General features: G+C 42.8%; 1 protein-coding gene across 1 annotated transcript in view; it reads right to left on the bottom strand.

Moving 5' to 3' along the window:
* Window positions 1-17447, bottom strand: part of PRDX6 (peroxiredoxin 6) — an 81236-nt gene that overhangs the window by 35577 nt on the left and 28212 nt on the right. The window contains exon 3 of the mRNA XM_078642335.1: window positions 10992-11141. Within this exon, the coding sequence (XP_078498461.1) occupies window positions 10992-11141 (150 nt within the window). The remainder of the gene's footprint in view (window positions 1-10991; window positions 11142-17447) is intronic.

Below are 17447 nucleotides of genomic sequence, written 5' to 3' on the forward strand. Positions count from 1 at the left end.
CATAGAGTCCCGACCGAATTGATTGTGAAGTTGGCAGCTCTGGCTCTAAAAAAGAACTTTTTTGTATTTGAAGACGAGATGTTTCTACAAATAAAGGGATCGGCGATGGGCTGTCCCTTTGCACCAGAAATGGCCATACTGTTTATGGCCCAGTACGAGGAAAAGTACGTGTTTAACAACAATCCGTACAGAGCCCATATTGGGCAATGGCTGAGGTATATAGACGACGTGTGGTGCATCTGGAATGGTACACCACAATCCCTGGAAGAATTCCATGGCTGGTTAAACAACCGAAGTCCAGATATCAAATTCAGCTTGTCGTATGATTGTAAAACCATGCCATTCTTGGACGTCGAGATTAAATCCACGCCCGAAGGCCTCAAGTCAACTCTGTTCAAGAAAAAAACGGACAAAAACAATTGCCTTCATTACAACAGCTATCATCCTAAAAGTTTGCGAAACAATCTACCCTATGGGCAGTACCTAAGGGTCAGAAGGAACTGTTCTTCTACAGAAGACTTTATGATACATGGTGAGGCCTTGACGACCAAGCTGAAGGAGAGAGGATACCCAGCCAAATTGCTCAAACACTCGATGAAAAGAGCCAGATGGACTCCTCGAGAACAGCTGCTGCAGAAGAGGGACAAACCAAAACTGGACAGGATGGTTTGTGTTTCCACGTTTGGACCACACACCAATCCGGTGCAAAAGATCATACGTAGCAATTGGCACCTCGTCGAGGAAATCATCCCCGAGATCGGCAAACCGCTGTTTGCGTTGAAGAAAAACAGGAGTATTGGTCAACAAATTGCTCCGACTAGAAGCATTACGAAAAAGGAAACACAGAGCACACTCTTCAACATGGGACCAGTGAAAGGACATCATAAGTGCGGTACATGCTCAGTATGTAGCCTCACGATTGAAGGCAGCCACTTCACGGATGGCAAAAAACATTGGCGACACGAAGACTTTACGAATTGCAAGACCAAGTATGCAGTCTACGCCATCACATGCCCCTGCGCCAAGGTCTACATTGGCAAAACCACCCAGGAAGTGCGTCAGCGCATAATTCAACATAGATCGAGGATAAATAACAAAGTACTGACAGCACCACTGGTGTCCCACTTTTTGAAGAAGGCACACTCGGTCAATGACCTGAAATGGACAATTCTTGCAAGCATAAAAAATACCCCAGGAGCGGGTGGCGACCCTGATGTACGGTTGGCACAAAAGGAGGCGTACCTTATCCTGAAGTTCAACACTGCTATGGAGGGAGTAAATGACTTGAATGAATTCAGTAACCTATAATGATCCATCTGTCTGCCACGTGCCCTTGCTGCCACCCGTTACTGATCGTGTGACGATGGAAGACCACATAGTTATGTGGATTAGAAAAAAGAATCTTTAGCTGCTGGCCAATGCGCTAATAGATTCATCCTTGCCCCAAATGAATGCCTCTTCCATCTCTCAAAACTTTTTTGCCACTGATGTGAGATGTTGTGAGAACTACGTCTCCCATGATGCACCGCGCCGGGCGCGGGTACAAATACCATTAGACACGCCCCCTCCAGCTACTAACGGTCTGTTTACTCGGAGTTGGGTGCCTATCTTCTACGTTCTTGAACTGCCACAGAGAAGTAAGTTCACATACAATGTCTTTTGCAATCTTTCATACTAGAAAGAAGGGGATTGTAACGTTTCACTAAAATGCTCGTTCTCTGCCCCAACAGCGCACGAGTTCAGGCGGCAGCCGCCGCTTGTTCGAGCGTCTATGGAGGGACTCATGCCCGCTCTATGAAGGTATGACCCGATATAGTATGAATTTCGTCTACCATATTTACACAATTGATGTGGTTTACTGATAGGAATTCCCCGTTTTTTCAGCTTTTTCTGATCGGAAAATTGTATAACTTACGTGTGCCGGCACCCCTCCCAGTGATTGTTTTGGGCGCATCATTAAGGTATGTTTTGGATGCGGCAGTCCACCCGCTCAATATGAGAGACATTGTCGAGGCATGATTTTAATGTAGATCTATACCTTGTTTTGATTGCAGGGAAGTGATTCAACCCCCCAGCCAATAAGGTACCTTGAATTTTTATATGTGTGAGTCTTAGCGAGAAGCTTTTTGGGATCAGTCTTTCTCTGATACAATGTTTGTAATTATTTTATAGTGACAACGACCCCCCAATCCATGTCCTGATGAGAACCCTTTAAACACACTCGGGTTCGAAACGCGGCGACGTTCTTCCCTGCAAGATACCAATGTCCGAAGGCGCAATAGGAATGTAATTTATGCATGTGTAAATCGCGAATTGGCTTCCATGTAATTCCTATTGTTGTAGCACTTGATGTAGAAATGCACTTGGTATTTTCTTGCAGACGCTAAACAAGTAGGCCAGTGTTTTATACTGCTAGACCACTTGTTTGTTTCATATCTAGGATTGGTGCCTCATAGACTACTTAATTGTAGGCATATCACAGTTGTCCAGGAAATGTTTTTTGTTTTGGATTTCATGGATTGAAAATTCCATTTATTTGTATTATTGTGTTCATCTATGTAATGTAGGTTTAATTTGTTGAATGTCTTGCTGTGTCTTTTGACGCTTCAAAAACCTTTTTTCAAAAAAACTTTATAAAATAAAAAAAGTAATTTCAGACACACGTCTGTTCATCCTGGTAATTCATGGTACTAGGCTTTGTATTAATATCCCAACACAAGCTGTCCGGCCATTTTGTTTGTTTACTTAATTGAGAGTGGTCCAGGCCGGATGGTGACAGGACCCAAGTCTTCCTAGTTCCTTCTTGGAGAGTGGTAGTGCAAGGAATGGTGATTTCACACAGACTATGGAAACTGCCTGGGAAGTTCTAAGTGTGTGATAAAGAGGCTTCAAGTGGTTCAGAACATTGCCGCCCGCATTCTCTTAAAAATCCCAAAGTACCAGTCAACTACCCTGGGCCACGCGGCTTTGCACAGGTTACCTGTGCATATGGTAATCAAATTCAAGACACTGCTTAGCCCATCGCACTATGCATATTAAAGGTCCGTAGCCTTTTTTCATCCCTATATTCCCAGGAATTGTTCCACATATTTTCACAATGCATTCCTCACAATGAACCGTTGCTGCAAAATAGTATAGTGTTCATATAAAACAAGCAATTTCAAAATGTATCTTAATGTTTATACACAGATTTTCTCGAACTCAGACTTTGTGTTTCACAAAAACACCCCAGAACTCAGCTGGTGGTAACAGTCTATGAAGACATCTTTACCATTAAGCCTCAAATGGCTCAATGAATTAAAGCTGTATCCTGATCGGTGCAGCCTTTAGATTTGCTAATTTACCAATGTCACATTTACATTTCTTTCTGGTACCTGGCATACTCAGATTGAATCAACCATAGTTTGATAGGGACAGGGAGGGATCCTGTGCTATCAGACAGAAGCACTTAATTTTCAATATTAACAGTTCAGGATTTTATTTTTTTTAAACACAATTTAGGGGAATGACTAACTGAAGTTTCCCTGGTCTTCCTAGTCTTTGACCTGTCAGACATGATAATGTGTCTCATTCCTACTTCCTAGCTCCCAAGTATGTCGTATTAAAAAGTACGACATTCATTTAGTCTTGATTTTTTTATTAAACAAAATATGAAACATGGCCTCTTATTTAGAGCAACCGGGGGTTGCCTGCAACGCTCTGCCCCCTGTAGGGGGAGGGGCTTAGTCCTTCCCCCAAAATGGACAACGCCCCCCAATTAACACCACAGGGTGTTTATGGCTCATCAGGTGGGCTGGTCGCAAGGGGCGGCCTGACCCTGGATCGCCCGTAAGATAACCCAACATGATGGCATAATGTTTATGCAAATAAAGCTGCAACAACTTTCTCCAACAAAGCATTGTGTGGAGTCTGTTATTATGGGAAATTGTAATGAGCGGTTTGGGGTATGGGCCGATGTTGGCATTAAGGGTTGTGCGATAGACAGCTCGGTAAATGCTTTTGAAAGCAGACAAGTGACAGTCTGCGCATGAACCAGCACCACGAGCAGAGTGCTGCAGCTCCCAGTCAAAGATAATTCTAATGCAATTTTTTTTAAAGCAGTACAAACACTGCTGAACTTAAAGAAGCTGAAGTTTTGGGAGGGGGAGGGGAGAAAATGGGGGCGGAGCCATAGAGTTGGGCAAGCCACCAATTAGGAATTTTTTCTAAAGCTAGGTGATGTCTGATCTATAAAGTCATCTGGAGGAGCCTTAAAGTAAAGACACTTGACATAGATCAACTGGTGGAACATCCAGTATTTAACTCTTTGAAAGCTAAACTAATGCTAAATGATCAAGGGGGAAAGAGCCAAACTGTGCTGCAGCGTTACCTTGGGCAACGCCGCAACCTCAGCCCACTGCATAGGGGCCACGCCGCCACGAGTCACTGGGTGTTGAAGCTGCGATTAACGCCGCGCCAGGAGGCGCATAAAATCACTGCAGAGACCTGCTTCGCGGGACGAGCCGGGCGAAGCCCGGGCCAAGGGCAGGCCCGTTTAAGCCCGGGACGGGCCAGCCCTCTAACATCTACAAAAACGAAAAGGTCAGTGAAACCCTGTCTGCCTGATTTTGTGTGGGACACATCGCCGCAGAGCAGTTGGAAGCTATAACATCATGGCTATATCACCACCCATAGGAGGAAATAGCAGAAGTACTGGGGGGACTCCAATTGGCACTCGACGATTTTTTGATAAGAGTGTCAAGTGCTTTGGCTACAGATATTGAGCGTCAAGTGCTTTGGCTAAAGATAGAGCCGACGGAAAAAAAGACTCTTGATAATCTATTAGACAAGCGATCATCAATGGGAAGTCTGGCAAGGGCAAGATCTCCGGCTGCCCAAGTGACTGACCTCCAGGATACACTGATTCTAGTGAAGGAGGTGATGTAAGCTGCATTTTACAGCTAACAGAGTGCCTCACACCCTCGGATACAGCTGTAAATGCTGAAACAACTGGGCCAACTAGGAGCAACCATCCCAAGATGCACCCATCACCTAATGTAAAGACCAGAGCAGCTAGAAATGCCAAAACAGGGGCGGCACAGACATTTCAGAGCCTATCATCATCAAAAAGGAAACGCACAGAGGGGCGAACACAAGAAACAGGAAGAAAGGCAAAAAAAGCTGAGGATGCGGACCCCATAGCGAATTTGACAGCTAGTTCCTAATTACGGCCGCATAATTTGGAAATGGCAAATGAAGGAGCTAATGATTCTCCAAACAACGTGGGAGAAGCAGCGGGTGAGCCAGACTCTTTTGGAAAAGATTGGAGAGTATTGTTTAAAGGACAATTCACCCGATGCATGATAGACTGGACCGCGAGACTGGTGTGCATGGAACTTTTGCTTGCATTAGCGCAAACAATGGATAAGCAGGCCGGTGACTCACACTCTAGAGTCAAAAGGGGCAGGGCAAAGTATTGAGCGCACTAACATTAATTCTAATGTCTCATTAAACCTTGCCGCTCCCTCAATTGGCAGTCAGACTTCTGCAGTAAATAATCTCGACAGCCAGTGTAACGGGCCCGCGGATTAACCCAGCAGGGGGTTCTCCAACCTGAACAAATAGGAAGGGACGGAACGGGGGGGGGGGGATGAACTTATATGGAGAAACTTATATGGAGCTAAAAAACAAATGTACCTACTGGCTAAACACAAAACGGCCTCTACCAGTCCATATATGTGCAGAGATACTGCTGGTCAGAAGAGTTAATTGGGTGGGCAGGCAGGCAAAGTCAGTAGGGGGGATTGTATTATTATTATTTTTTTAGGGACACAAGATGTGTTGAATAGATCTGTAACTGGGCACAAACAGATCTTAGGTCAAGAATCCAAGCCCTCCCTCTTATGTATTTCTATGCACCAGAGCAGACCTCACAAGGGGGAAATGCTACAGGATGTGAGGTACTGAATCATTACACCCCACGGAATATAAGGTTAGAAAATAGGTTTGATGCCCTGTCCGGTCTGTCGGACTGTGCTTGACTGCAAACCCAGAAAGGCGGCAACGGGGTGGGTATTGTCTCATCAGAATTAATACCCATAGTGGAAACAGCCAGAGGTTCTTATTCAGTCAAAGGATCAGTAAAGCTAAGTGAGTGGAATACCCTTGAACTACTATCCTGGAATGTGGCGGGACTTTCAGCCAAATTTGAAAATAATGAATGGTTGGAATATGTAAACAGATACAATGTAATTTGTGCCCAAGAGACTTGGGAAGTGAACCCAACTAACTTTAATCTGGAGGGCTATACACTGTTCGGTATCCCAGCTGTCAGATCCAGAGCAGGGAGAGCGAGAGGTGGTCTTCTCCTGTGGGTCCATCTGACGGTAGAAGGAATGTGGAAGGATCTCAACTGGAAGTCAGACTGTATGTTGGCAGTACAGCTGAAAACAAGGGATCTCGAATTAATTATTGTAAATGTTTATAATGCAGGGGGGGTGCAGACTGGAAGATCGGCTAGGCACACAGATAGAGAAGATGAAAGATGTCCTAGCCCCACACATTTTAATTGCAGGGGATTTTAACTGCCATCTATGTCCACAGTTGATACCCTTTACAGATAACTGGTCTTCCTGCAACATGGAGGTGGGTGCCCATTTCGACCACACAATAGAGGGGATCAAATTTAATACAATGATGACAAACTTTGATTTGGTACACTCAATGGACCTCATACCTCACAGCAAGTGGGGTTAACCCCCACCTTTAAGGGAAGAGTGTGTTGCTCTACATTGATTTTGTAATTGTGTCTCACTCATTAAAACAAAGAATATTAGAATTCAATATTGTGTAGTGGTTTTAGTGACCATAACCCCCTCACTGTGACAATGGTAATGTCGCGGGCGAATAGAGAAACAAAGAGGAGAGTAGCAGATGTCAGGGAGACGGTCCCTGACCAGGGAAGACGTTTAAAATGGGCAAAACTGGATGGGGAAATCTTTTATAACTCATTAGTGGTAAAGGGTTCAAAGTATTTGGAAGTGTGCTTTAATTTGGAGATTAGCGGGCCTCCGCTGGTTGAGGCTTTTGAGGGTATAGGACGATTAGTAGATAGCCTATTGCATGTGATGGGGAATGGCAAGGCATCAATTAAGCCTAAATGGTTTGACAAAGGATGCTCTTCAGCCCAGAGATGTACTAAAACAAAAACCTAGAGATGGCTTAAAGATCATCCGCTGCAGACTACAATACAAACAAGAAGTTAGGCGTCGAAAAAAAGCTCTCAGAATCAAGACGTGGGAAGATCTACGTGAGATAGCGGAAAAAAGGGATCTTTCTGGGTTATGGTCCTGCTTCCAAGAGGGAACAGCCCTAGTATAGCGTCAACTGTACTGCCCGAGCAATGGGTAGAGCATTTTGGTAGCCTATACAACAGAGGCACCCTGATGGAAGGAGAGCAGGATGCCCCTAGGGAGATTAGCGAAGAGACGATCATTTTTACCCTAAAAGAGATTGAGGGGGGTATTAAGGGCCTTACCCGTAACAAAGCTCCTTGCCCAGATGGGATCCCGCCGGACCTCTTTTTAAGCAAGATAGAATTATGGGGCCCGGTATTGACAAGAGTAATTAATGCTGCTATTGTCTCAGGTCTACCCCGCTCATGGTCGACTGCTATAATAGTCCCAATTTTTAAGAAAGGTTGTAGGGATCACCCTCAATGTTATAGGCCCATTTCCTTGATAGACGTAACAACCAAGGTAATGGGTAGGGCTATCCTGAACCGTCTCATGAGTTGGGAAGAAGAAAACTGTATTTTAACTGAAGTACAGTATGGTTTTCGGGCCGGCAGATCCACAATAGACCAGTGCCTGAATTTATATCTATTGGTCACAAAGTACACAGTGGCCAGTAATGAGAAAATATATTTAGCCTTTATGGATCTGGCTGCGGCATTAGACTGTGTAAATCGTTCAAAGCTGTGGACTATATGGTCGGCCTTGGCACTGATGCCGGTCTCATTCACATCCTGAGAGCCCTCCATCAGAATACTACTGCAAAAGTGAGGTACAACCTGGAGGGAGGTCTGACTGAGTCTTTCAAAGGTACAAGTGGGGTTAGGCAAGTATGTATATTAGCACCCTTTCTTTTTTCGATGCGGTCCTGTTGCCGCGCACGCCAATGGGTCTGCAGCGGCTGATTGATGGGTTCGTAGAGTTCATGAGTAGTTTAGATCTATCCGCAAACATGACGAAATCATGTCATGGAGGTGGGCCCAAAACATAATGGGAAAGATTTTAACTACAGAATAGGTTCTACAAGTCTGGCAAAAGTCCAGACTTTTTTATATTTGGGCATTTTATTTGACAGAAATCTGACTTTTAAACCTTTGAGGGGCACAGAAATAAGCTAGCAGCTAGTTCTGGAGCGATCATGAATTTTAAATCGCCGATTGGGTCGTTGGTCACCCGAACAAATAATGACTATGTACAACTTGGTCTCTGTTGCTAAAGCTGTATATGGGGCATGGCGAATGTAGACAAATTGCAGGAAAATAAACATTTGAGGAGGCTTTTAAAAGTTCCTCAATGTGTATCATCCCTTATAGTACACGAGGAACTAGGCTGTAAGTATTTGGAAGACAGAGCAAGAAATAGGCCCTTGGTGGCCTGGCTAAAATTATGTGTTAACCAGGAAGCAAACTTAACCCAGCAAATAATTCTAGATTGCATGGGCAGGGAGAAAGGTCTGTCCATTCCCTGGTTGAAAAATGTGAAAAGGGGCCTTGAGGGTATTGGTTGTGGAAACCGGTTTTCAAACCCACAAAGTATCATCAAACTGGGTCAAGCAAGAGTGCATGAGAAACTTGTCAAACACAAAGCTATTATACGGGAAGCTCACGCAAATAAAATGCAGACCATTCAGGCATATGCGAGAGTAAGATCCTGTAGTGGGCTAGAGTCCTATCTTGCCCTTGTATATAATCCACATGATAATGAACGCGTTTTAGACTCCACTTATTTCACCATCTACTAATAACCCCGTGGGTTTCACTGATTTAGTGGAGTCAAAGGGTCCCTGTGGCTGCGATCGCTGATCTCCGCAGGATACCCTTCATTTTGTATTACTATGCCCAGGCGCCATTTAATTGATCTTTTAAAAAAGGTTAATTTTAATTCAGCAAGAGATGCCCTTGTTTTTTTAAAAAAGTCTAGAGATCCCCTGACCTTATTTTGTGTAACAAATTTAAGAACCTCAGTTAGTCTAAGTTCCACTATGGGAACATGATAATTGTTATTGTATCGAGAAGTGAGAAAACAAGTCTTTTTTAATTCCCTCCATTTCTATGAATTGATGGACAAAGTGTGTTGTGTTTTAAAGAAATGTTTGTATATTTTTTAAGCTGTACTTTTATGGTGTTATTCAAATGCCGAATAAAGACTATTGAAAAACACCCACTCCCTAGATGTTAATACCCGAGATGCCATTTCATGCCGCTGCACCTGCTGGGAGGATAAACTGTTTATTAACAAAAAATGGTTCGGTCTGGTTCTAAAAAGTTATTTCGTAAGCGCACTAAGTGTCGCATAGACCAAATATTCATAGGGCATGAATATCACACACCTAGAGACACGTGCAAAGTTATCAGGAATAATCACAATAACACAGTCTGTGCATATCTACTTTGCATTTCATCTGAATTCATTCAAATATATTCATATTTTCAAAGATACAAAACGGCTGTTTGCAATGGGTGAAATATATAGTGCTCATGTGACATGTGCTTTAGTGAAAGTTTTTGATGGCCAGACTCATAACCATGTGCCCTGGTGGCTACTAATGTTCCTTTTGGTATGCAGGGCTTTGGTCGGTCTGAGCCTTGTTGCATAGTGGACGTTTCAACCCACGATGGGCTCCCTCCGGTAGTCACTACTGGCCTTTATCAGGCTTATTTGGTTACAGCCTAGTCTGGACCAGAACTTGTTCTGGCTGCGTGTGTCCCTAAGTGGGGTCTGGTGGAAGATTCTGCAAGAACCTTGGCTTTTGATTAGCTGAGGTGTAGGTGGACTGGTGGATTAAGTCAGCAACGGAAGAGCAGGAATCAGTCCTGCTACAACACAGTGGGTGAACTGGCCATCATTGCGATGACGAGGGGAGGGTTGCCAAGATGGGCCAACCAACTACATCAGCCACTTCTCAACTTACACACGTTAACCATTTCCATAAAACTGATTATACCACGCCCCTGTCCCACCCAAACAAGATTTAGGAAGATGGGCAAGGGAATCTCTTACCCACCCCCAACCTGCCCATGTCAACATAATTAGCCACTTAACTAGAGTGCCCAAAGAACAAACCATGGAGACTAAAACAAAGAGTTAGAATGGTGTGCTGCACCATTAGTCTTACACCAGGAGAGCAGAATCTCCAGATGTGATAATACATAAGTGGTCTGCCTTCAAATTAGCCACAGGCCATGGTTTAAACTATTATGCACTAGATTCAAATATTAAACTTCCCCCCCTTGAAACACTTTAAGGCAATACACTTCACAATAGGACGGACTATGTAAACATGTACACAGTTTCTTCAGTACCAAAAATCAAAGCTTCTAAAACCATGATCTCCAAATCACCCCCAAATCACCTCCAGAAAAGGAAGTATACCAAATGTTGTGATGTTGAAATAAAAAAGCCTAGCACAATGAGGAAAACCCAACATTATCCAGAAACTAACTTCAGGCATAGGGAGGGTAGCTGGTAACACCCCACCCACAAAGTGATGATACAGCAGGCAATTTATAGTCTTTAGAGGATCCAAGAGGCTGACCCTTCACTCTAGTCTGGTTAGTTGATGGTCTGAACCAGTCGGCTCACTGGTATCAGAAAAATCCAAAGAAAGGAGTCTTGTGCAGCGGTCTTCAAACCTTTAAGCAGGGTCATACGCAAAACTGCCAAATTGTGCACAGAGATCATTCAAATATGCAGATGAAGTTAGCAATGGAGATTACTCACGCAGCGAGCAGTGACCGGCATGCCTGCATTGTCCTTCTCATCAGGATCCAGCATGCCCAGTTGTACTGCTAGATCTCGCTTTGGGTCAGCAATAATTGGAAAGGGCAGCGTTTCTTTGGGCTCCAGCTCTCCGTTATAAGCATTAATATCCTAAAGGGGAATTATTAAAGTTAATTTGCATCATTTATCACACAGCAGACCTACAAATACATGATCTTTTTCTATGGCGAACTTCTTTACAGCATTTCAACACACTTCAAGGACAGCATCTTCTTGTCAAATTTGTGGAGGGAGTGGGTGCTTTTCCATGATGCTAGGCAATTTGACCAATATCTTGGTCAACTGAAACACTCTTCGAGTAAGAGGCTTGTCACTGGAGCAGCACCATCATGTTTAGTAAGAATAAATATGTATACTGGCTACTAACATTACCCCAATCAAAACCTACACCCTCCTCCCCCACTACCGACATGCAGATTCACAAATTGTTCACAGCTCTACTCAACTGAAGATTGGGAATACATGTAGGGACTCGGGTGAAACTCCAGAACCCCATCGAAAAATATAGTACTAATTTTGGCATCTTACTGTGTTCTAAGAACACACCAACTACATACTCCCCTCTCCATGGAGACATTTCAGAACTAGAATAGTGTACACAACTATAAGCTTCAGCCAAAACTTAATGTTTTTCACTTTCAGAACCTCCCTCTGTTCACACACTGGAAAGCAGCATTGACCTTCAAGAGCAAATCACCTTCTTGGTGAGTGAGAAGCATGCAACTGAATTCTGAATGGACATACAGAGGTTATGTGATATTGATTTGTATAGCGCACCAGTCACCCAAGAGGGTATCCAGGCATTTGGAGAGCTGTGTGGTCCCCAGGGAGCTAATACGAAATGCTAAATCTTCAGCTTCTTGTGTAACTCAAGTGAGGAGTAGGCTCTGGTGTATTGAGGGAGGTTGATCCAGGTCTTGAAGGGGTGGGGCGATGGAGGAGAATGAACAACCTCCAGTTTTACTTCTAGAAATGTGGGGCATGTGTGCAAGTAAGTGAGGTAGAGTATGTGTCTGGTGGGTTGGTGAAAGTGTATGTGGCTGTTCAGGTAATATGGTCCTGTGTTGTGTAATGCTTTGTATGTATGTGTGAAGTATGAATGGGCTACGCTTGTGACTGGGGAGCCAGTAAAGCTTTCATAAGTGTGGCGTGATCTAGTAAAAGTCCTGCAACACTGTTCTGGTTAGTCTGGAGTTTGTGTAGGAGTTGTTGGTACATTCCTGCATAAAGTGGGTTACCATAGTCCAGCCTGCTGTTGAGGTGCTTCTGGTATGGTCCTTCTATTGTCCGGAGGTAACCATTTGAAGATTTCACAGCATGCGTGTAATGTGTAAGCAAGAAGTGCATACTGCGTTGACTTGAACGGTCATGTGGAGCTCGTCCTCTAGGACAATGTCATCTTACTCTTCTTTCACTACAATATAAGTCAATGTGGCAGAAAGAACTGTTAGAGCGTTTCTGAAAAATGCTAAATGTACAAATAGGGTGATTTTTTTTGATAATCTGCGTTTAATGATGCATTGAGTCGTAACCAATGAACTAGGGATTCTTTCATACAGCAAAACGTGGGTAAGAATTAAATTGGAAGGCAAGGATCCCTAGGAAATGCTATACTGACAAGCCTAAAACAGACCTGTGTCCTTTCCCCAACACTTTAGCTTATACACGGCATATTTGGGCAAGACGCTGCAAAACGCAAATTGGGCAGTCCCGAAAATTGCCGCAGAGTTCACTTATTACAGTATGAAGACTACTTGGTAATATTGGACCATACCAAAACTGGACTATAAAAGGGGGATGGATGCTCTTAAAATCTATAATGAAAACAAAGAATTGGTTGCCAATCCAAATAAGACCAAAGTGATGGCCTTGGGACACTACATAAAAAAAAAAGCTTTACTTAGATGGAGACTGCACTCAGACAATTCCCACCACAAGAATGTATAACTAACTTGGGACATGGCTCAGTGACACTGGGAAGGCAACTTCACACCAACAAAGAATGGAGTCCAAAGTTCAATCAACAATCTAGGCCTTATGCAAACTTCACAGGAAACTGTAGTCCTACAACGGTGTCAATCGGGAGGGTCCTACAATGCAAAATACTGGCGATAGCAGGCTATGCACAAACATTCCCTGGTCAAATGGACTGGTTGCTGGAAAAATCCCAGTGTTGGGTGTACAAACGTATCTTCAAGTTACCGAAATATACTCGTAACAGTCTGATCCGGCTGGAGTTTGGTCTTCAGAATGTTTGGGAACACAGGTGAAATATTACCAAGTCCTCAAAGCACCAGCAGGATGCCTAAAGGAAGTGCTTAAACCATTATACGAAGGAACGGCTATTCAGTGGAATAGCTACATGCAAAAAGCATTGGCCTGCTAACAGAAAATTGGTTTATGGAAGGGATGAGCTATGCCACCATTAAGAATGCTGTAACTAAACAAACCTACCAATCTTCTTGGGAACCACACAAATCTAACTACCTGGCCAAGGAGGACAGCCAGGCTTAATCTCATCATAGAAGTCAAACAGCATACAGCCATATTTGAATGAAGCACTGGGAAGGAAGGGCCTAAAAGATATTCAATGGGCCAGGCTGGTGCCCTTGCCAACAAAACAGATAAATTGCGGGTGGAAATATTTCGCACACATAGCCAAGTGTAGACTTTGTAAGCATGGAGAGGAGTCCCTGCTCCACCTGGTCATTTGTTGCCCAGTCCCGATACAATCACGTTGCAAGTTGTTAAAGCCCACACTTTTGTCAAAAGGGGTACAGCCATGCACAGAAGCAGCATTAGCATGGTTTTCTAGTACCTCACAATCAGAGATGGCCGCATTTAGGAAATATATGGTAGAGGGACGTGCCGGGCTGTCCGACTCAAATGGGCATGAGGTCTTGACTGTGGCCTGCACGATTAAAGGGCAAGCAATCAAATGCAATGTTTAAGCAGTTTGGGAGGCGAGGAAGTCCTCAGGAGGATGCAATACTAAAGTGCAGGTTATAAACACATTAGCACTTTAATGGCTACCTTCTTTCACTTACATGCCAAAGGAGAAAAGAGGGGAAACAGGCATACAATATGCATAATAAACAGTTGCCACTATATTTTTTACTGAAGACTAGGACCTGTGTATAACTATTTACTGCAGGTTCTACAAGTGGGGGTAAATAGGATTGTGTTTCTTTTCCTTTTAATTGTTGGTCTTAAATATTAGAAATGGTTTTACAATTGATAACTTTAGGTTATACAATTCAGGTTTTAATGGGAACGATTGAATGTCTTGGAATATTGAAAATGATTTTAAGAAGTCATGCCACAGAAAACTTCATTCATTTTAACGACGATACACTTGAAATGAGTTACCTAGGTCACTAAGAACTGTAAATAATGCAATAAATAGTTAAACATTGTTATGCAATACACGATTGACAAAATGGATGCAGTTTCTAGTGCTCTATTTTGCTGCTGATCATTCCTGCCTCAGAATTAGCGTCACGTTGAAAAGCCATCTTTCCTCTTGTTTTCATGGAGCATCAAGTTAATGATAAATGGACTAGCAACCATTAGTAACCATGGTTAGAAAATATGCACTGTGAATGTAGCTTCAATCATGTACTCAAAGTAGCATTTTCAAGGACTTCCGCTAAAGACTTTGGGTAGTAGTGCTAATTATATGAGCCATTGTTTAAAAAAAAAAAGTTTAATTTGTATTGGATTAGTGCTAAAGACAACGAAAATTAAGTTGTTGATTTGCTAAAGCGACCCCAACCATGATCATACCAGGATTAATTTTCAGAATCCTATTAATAGTGTGATTTATCTATAAAACCTATGGGTTTCTTAAAGAAAATTCCTTCATTATTTTCCTTGGAATGATGCAGTCAGTACTCAGTGCAGCAATTCAAATTTCTGCCTAGATTCGGTCATAGTTTTATTATTTTTGCTACCTCTAATTGAGCTTTCATGTTTTTATTTGTACTGCATTTTGATTTTGTAATAAATACAAGCTTTCCTTTATTTGATCAAGAACTTAGTTCTTAAGAGTTTATTCTCTAGATCAACTGGAGACATATTTGTGGGGGTTCAGGTGATTGAGGGTCAGCTCCTCAAAGTGTTTCAGAATTTTTGGCCCTAGGTGCCTACAACAAAGGAGAAATTCGTTTTGCCAACTTCAGTGATGGATACTTTTGCAGGGGGACAAGCTGGATTACTGTGCTGTCCTGAATTAATTTGAAGTGCAAGTATGAATACAGAGAACCTATATGCACAAGTTTGTGATCGTGGATTTCTGCTTTGTGGTAAACGGTTTTGTTATGAATTACGATTGTGGCTTCAATTGGTAGGCTGTTTACAATTTTTATGTGGCATTATTAGTTATTGGGAACCCATCTGATGTTTTGTTATAGGAGAAAATTAAGCTGGTTATCAGATTTTGTCGAACATCCAAAGATCTCAATATAGTTACATTGTCTGTTCTGTGGTGTGTAGAGCGAGGTACCACTAAAACACGGACAGGAACCTGTATTTTAACCTGTAAGGAATGCATTTCCTTTTTCAGGTTTGAGAAACCAATTTGGCTTAGTGTCCTTGCCCAGAGTGCACAGGTGAAGTACATTAGCTTGTGAGGTAGAATTCTGCTGGTTAGACGCTTGCCTAGCTACAACTTAGGTTGTTTGAGATACTCGTTTCTTCATTTACTCAAAATCTAGTTTATACTGTTGTTGGCATTCTAACTTGTGAAATATTGATTTATTTTCCTTTCTAGTGTAAAACAGACAAGGAATTTATTAATGTCTAATGATCTATTGTAGTTCTGTAGTTTTCCCGTTCACTAAGAAAACGCGAGGTGATTGACTGCTCAGCCAGAGAGCTGGGCTTGGTGTAACATCAAAACTAGCTGTGCTCCGATTGGTTGTCAGTATAGCTGTGCTGTGATAGGTTGACCTTTGACACAGCTGCAAGGTGATTGGCTGTTGCTTGTTAAAGTTTTGTGTTTTGACTTAAGGTTGTTTTAAGCTTATACAAGTGTAAACATGGGTGGAGTATTAAACTTAAAACTGGGAGGATAAGCCTAAAGCAGGTCAGAAGATAAAAGTAAGGAATGCCAGCATTTGAAAAGATGGAAAGGTTGGGTATATGTGTTTGGTTTCTTGAATGCAACAAATATACAGCACATGATTTGAAATTATACTTTCCTATGGAGGATCCCGTTAATTTTGAGAAATTAGACTTCGAGACAGAACATGTGCAATAAGAGTCCAACACCTAAAAACTACACAGCACTCGCATGGTAAGAGAGAAAGGCAGATCTATTAAGAAATTTCTCAGGGGCTGGATAGGCACCAGACTAGACTAGGAAGACAAGGCATGGATATTTGACGGAAAGTGTTACATTTCCAGCTATGTTTAGAAAAAAACAAAAATGTCAAAATAGATAACTCGAAAGATTGAGAATCAAATAATGTTGAAAAATTCTTTAGAGGGTTTCTGATTTCTGTACACATACAGAACTGACCCAGACTACAGTTTGGGTTGGAGACATGGTACAATTCTAGTAGGAGCTTGCACTGCTGCAAAGTTAGAAGTTTGTCACAATGGCAATGCCTAGTACAAATGGGACAGAGCACATCGCAGAGACATTGTGATAGAGCCACCTAAGGAGAGCCACCTAAGGAGATCGGTCATGGCATCCTTAAAATAGAACAGAAAGCGGCTTCAGGCCAATGAAAATTGGAATAGCCTATCCTGACCCTTCGTCAAGATTTCTTCATGAGCGGTGTGTTGGAAAGTCAGATTGGGAGTTTTCCCCCCCCATTTCAGGTGTTGATGAAGGTCTGGACTTTGTAGGTGGTGGTCACGGTTGTTCTCCAAGTTTTAGCTCCATACAGAAGGACTGATTTTACGTTGGTGTTAAGCCTGATCGTGGCTTGAAGCAATAAGTCCTGAGAGCTGTGAATCTTTACCTGAATAAAGGCAGCCTTGCTTTGCAGATTCTTTCCTTGACATGTGTCGCCCTGCAGGTCTATGGTATGCTGAGGTAGGCGATGGCCTCAACCTTTTCCAGTGCATCACCTGAAAGAGTGACTGCAGTTGTGCTGGTTGAGTTAGCCTTCAGGATCTTTGTTTCTCCGCAGTGGATGTTCATGCCAAGTTGTGCTGATGTGGCTGCCACACTGTTGGTCTTCCGTTGAATCTGCAGATGGGTATGGGAGAGTAGGGGGAAGGGCAATATGCAAAGTGCTGGTTGTCGAGCTGCATGGACTGTCTTGCAGGCCATTTCCGTGTAAGATTTCCCGATTATTCTTAAGACTTTAGCTGGCTTGGAATGTGTAAAGAATGCAGGGCAATAAACCACAGAATCAACTGGTTCAGAGAAATAATGTAAAGTCA

This window comes from Lissotriton helveticus, chromosome 1_1, assembly GCF_964261635.1.
Source record: "Lissotriton helveticus chromosome 1_1, aLisHel1.1, whole genome shotgun sequence".
In the NCBI taxonomy this organism is placed as follows: domain Eukaryota; kingdom Metazoa; phylum Chordata; class Amphibia; order Caudata; family Salamandridae; genus Lissotriton; species Lissotriton helveticus.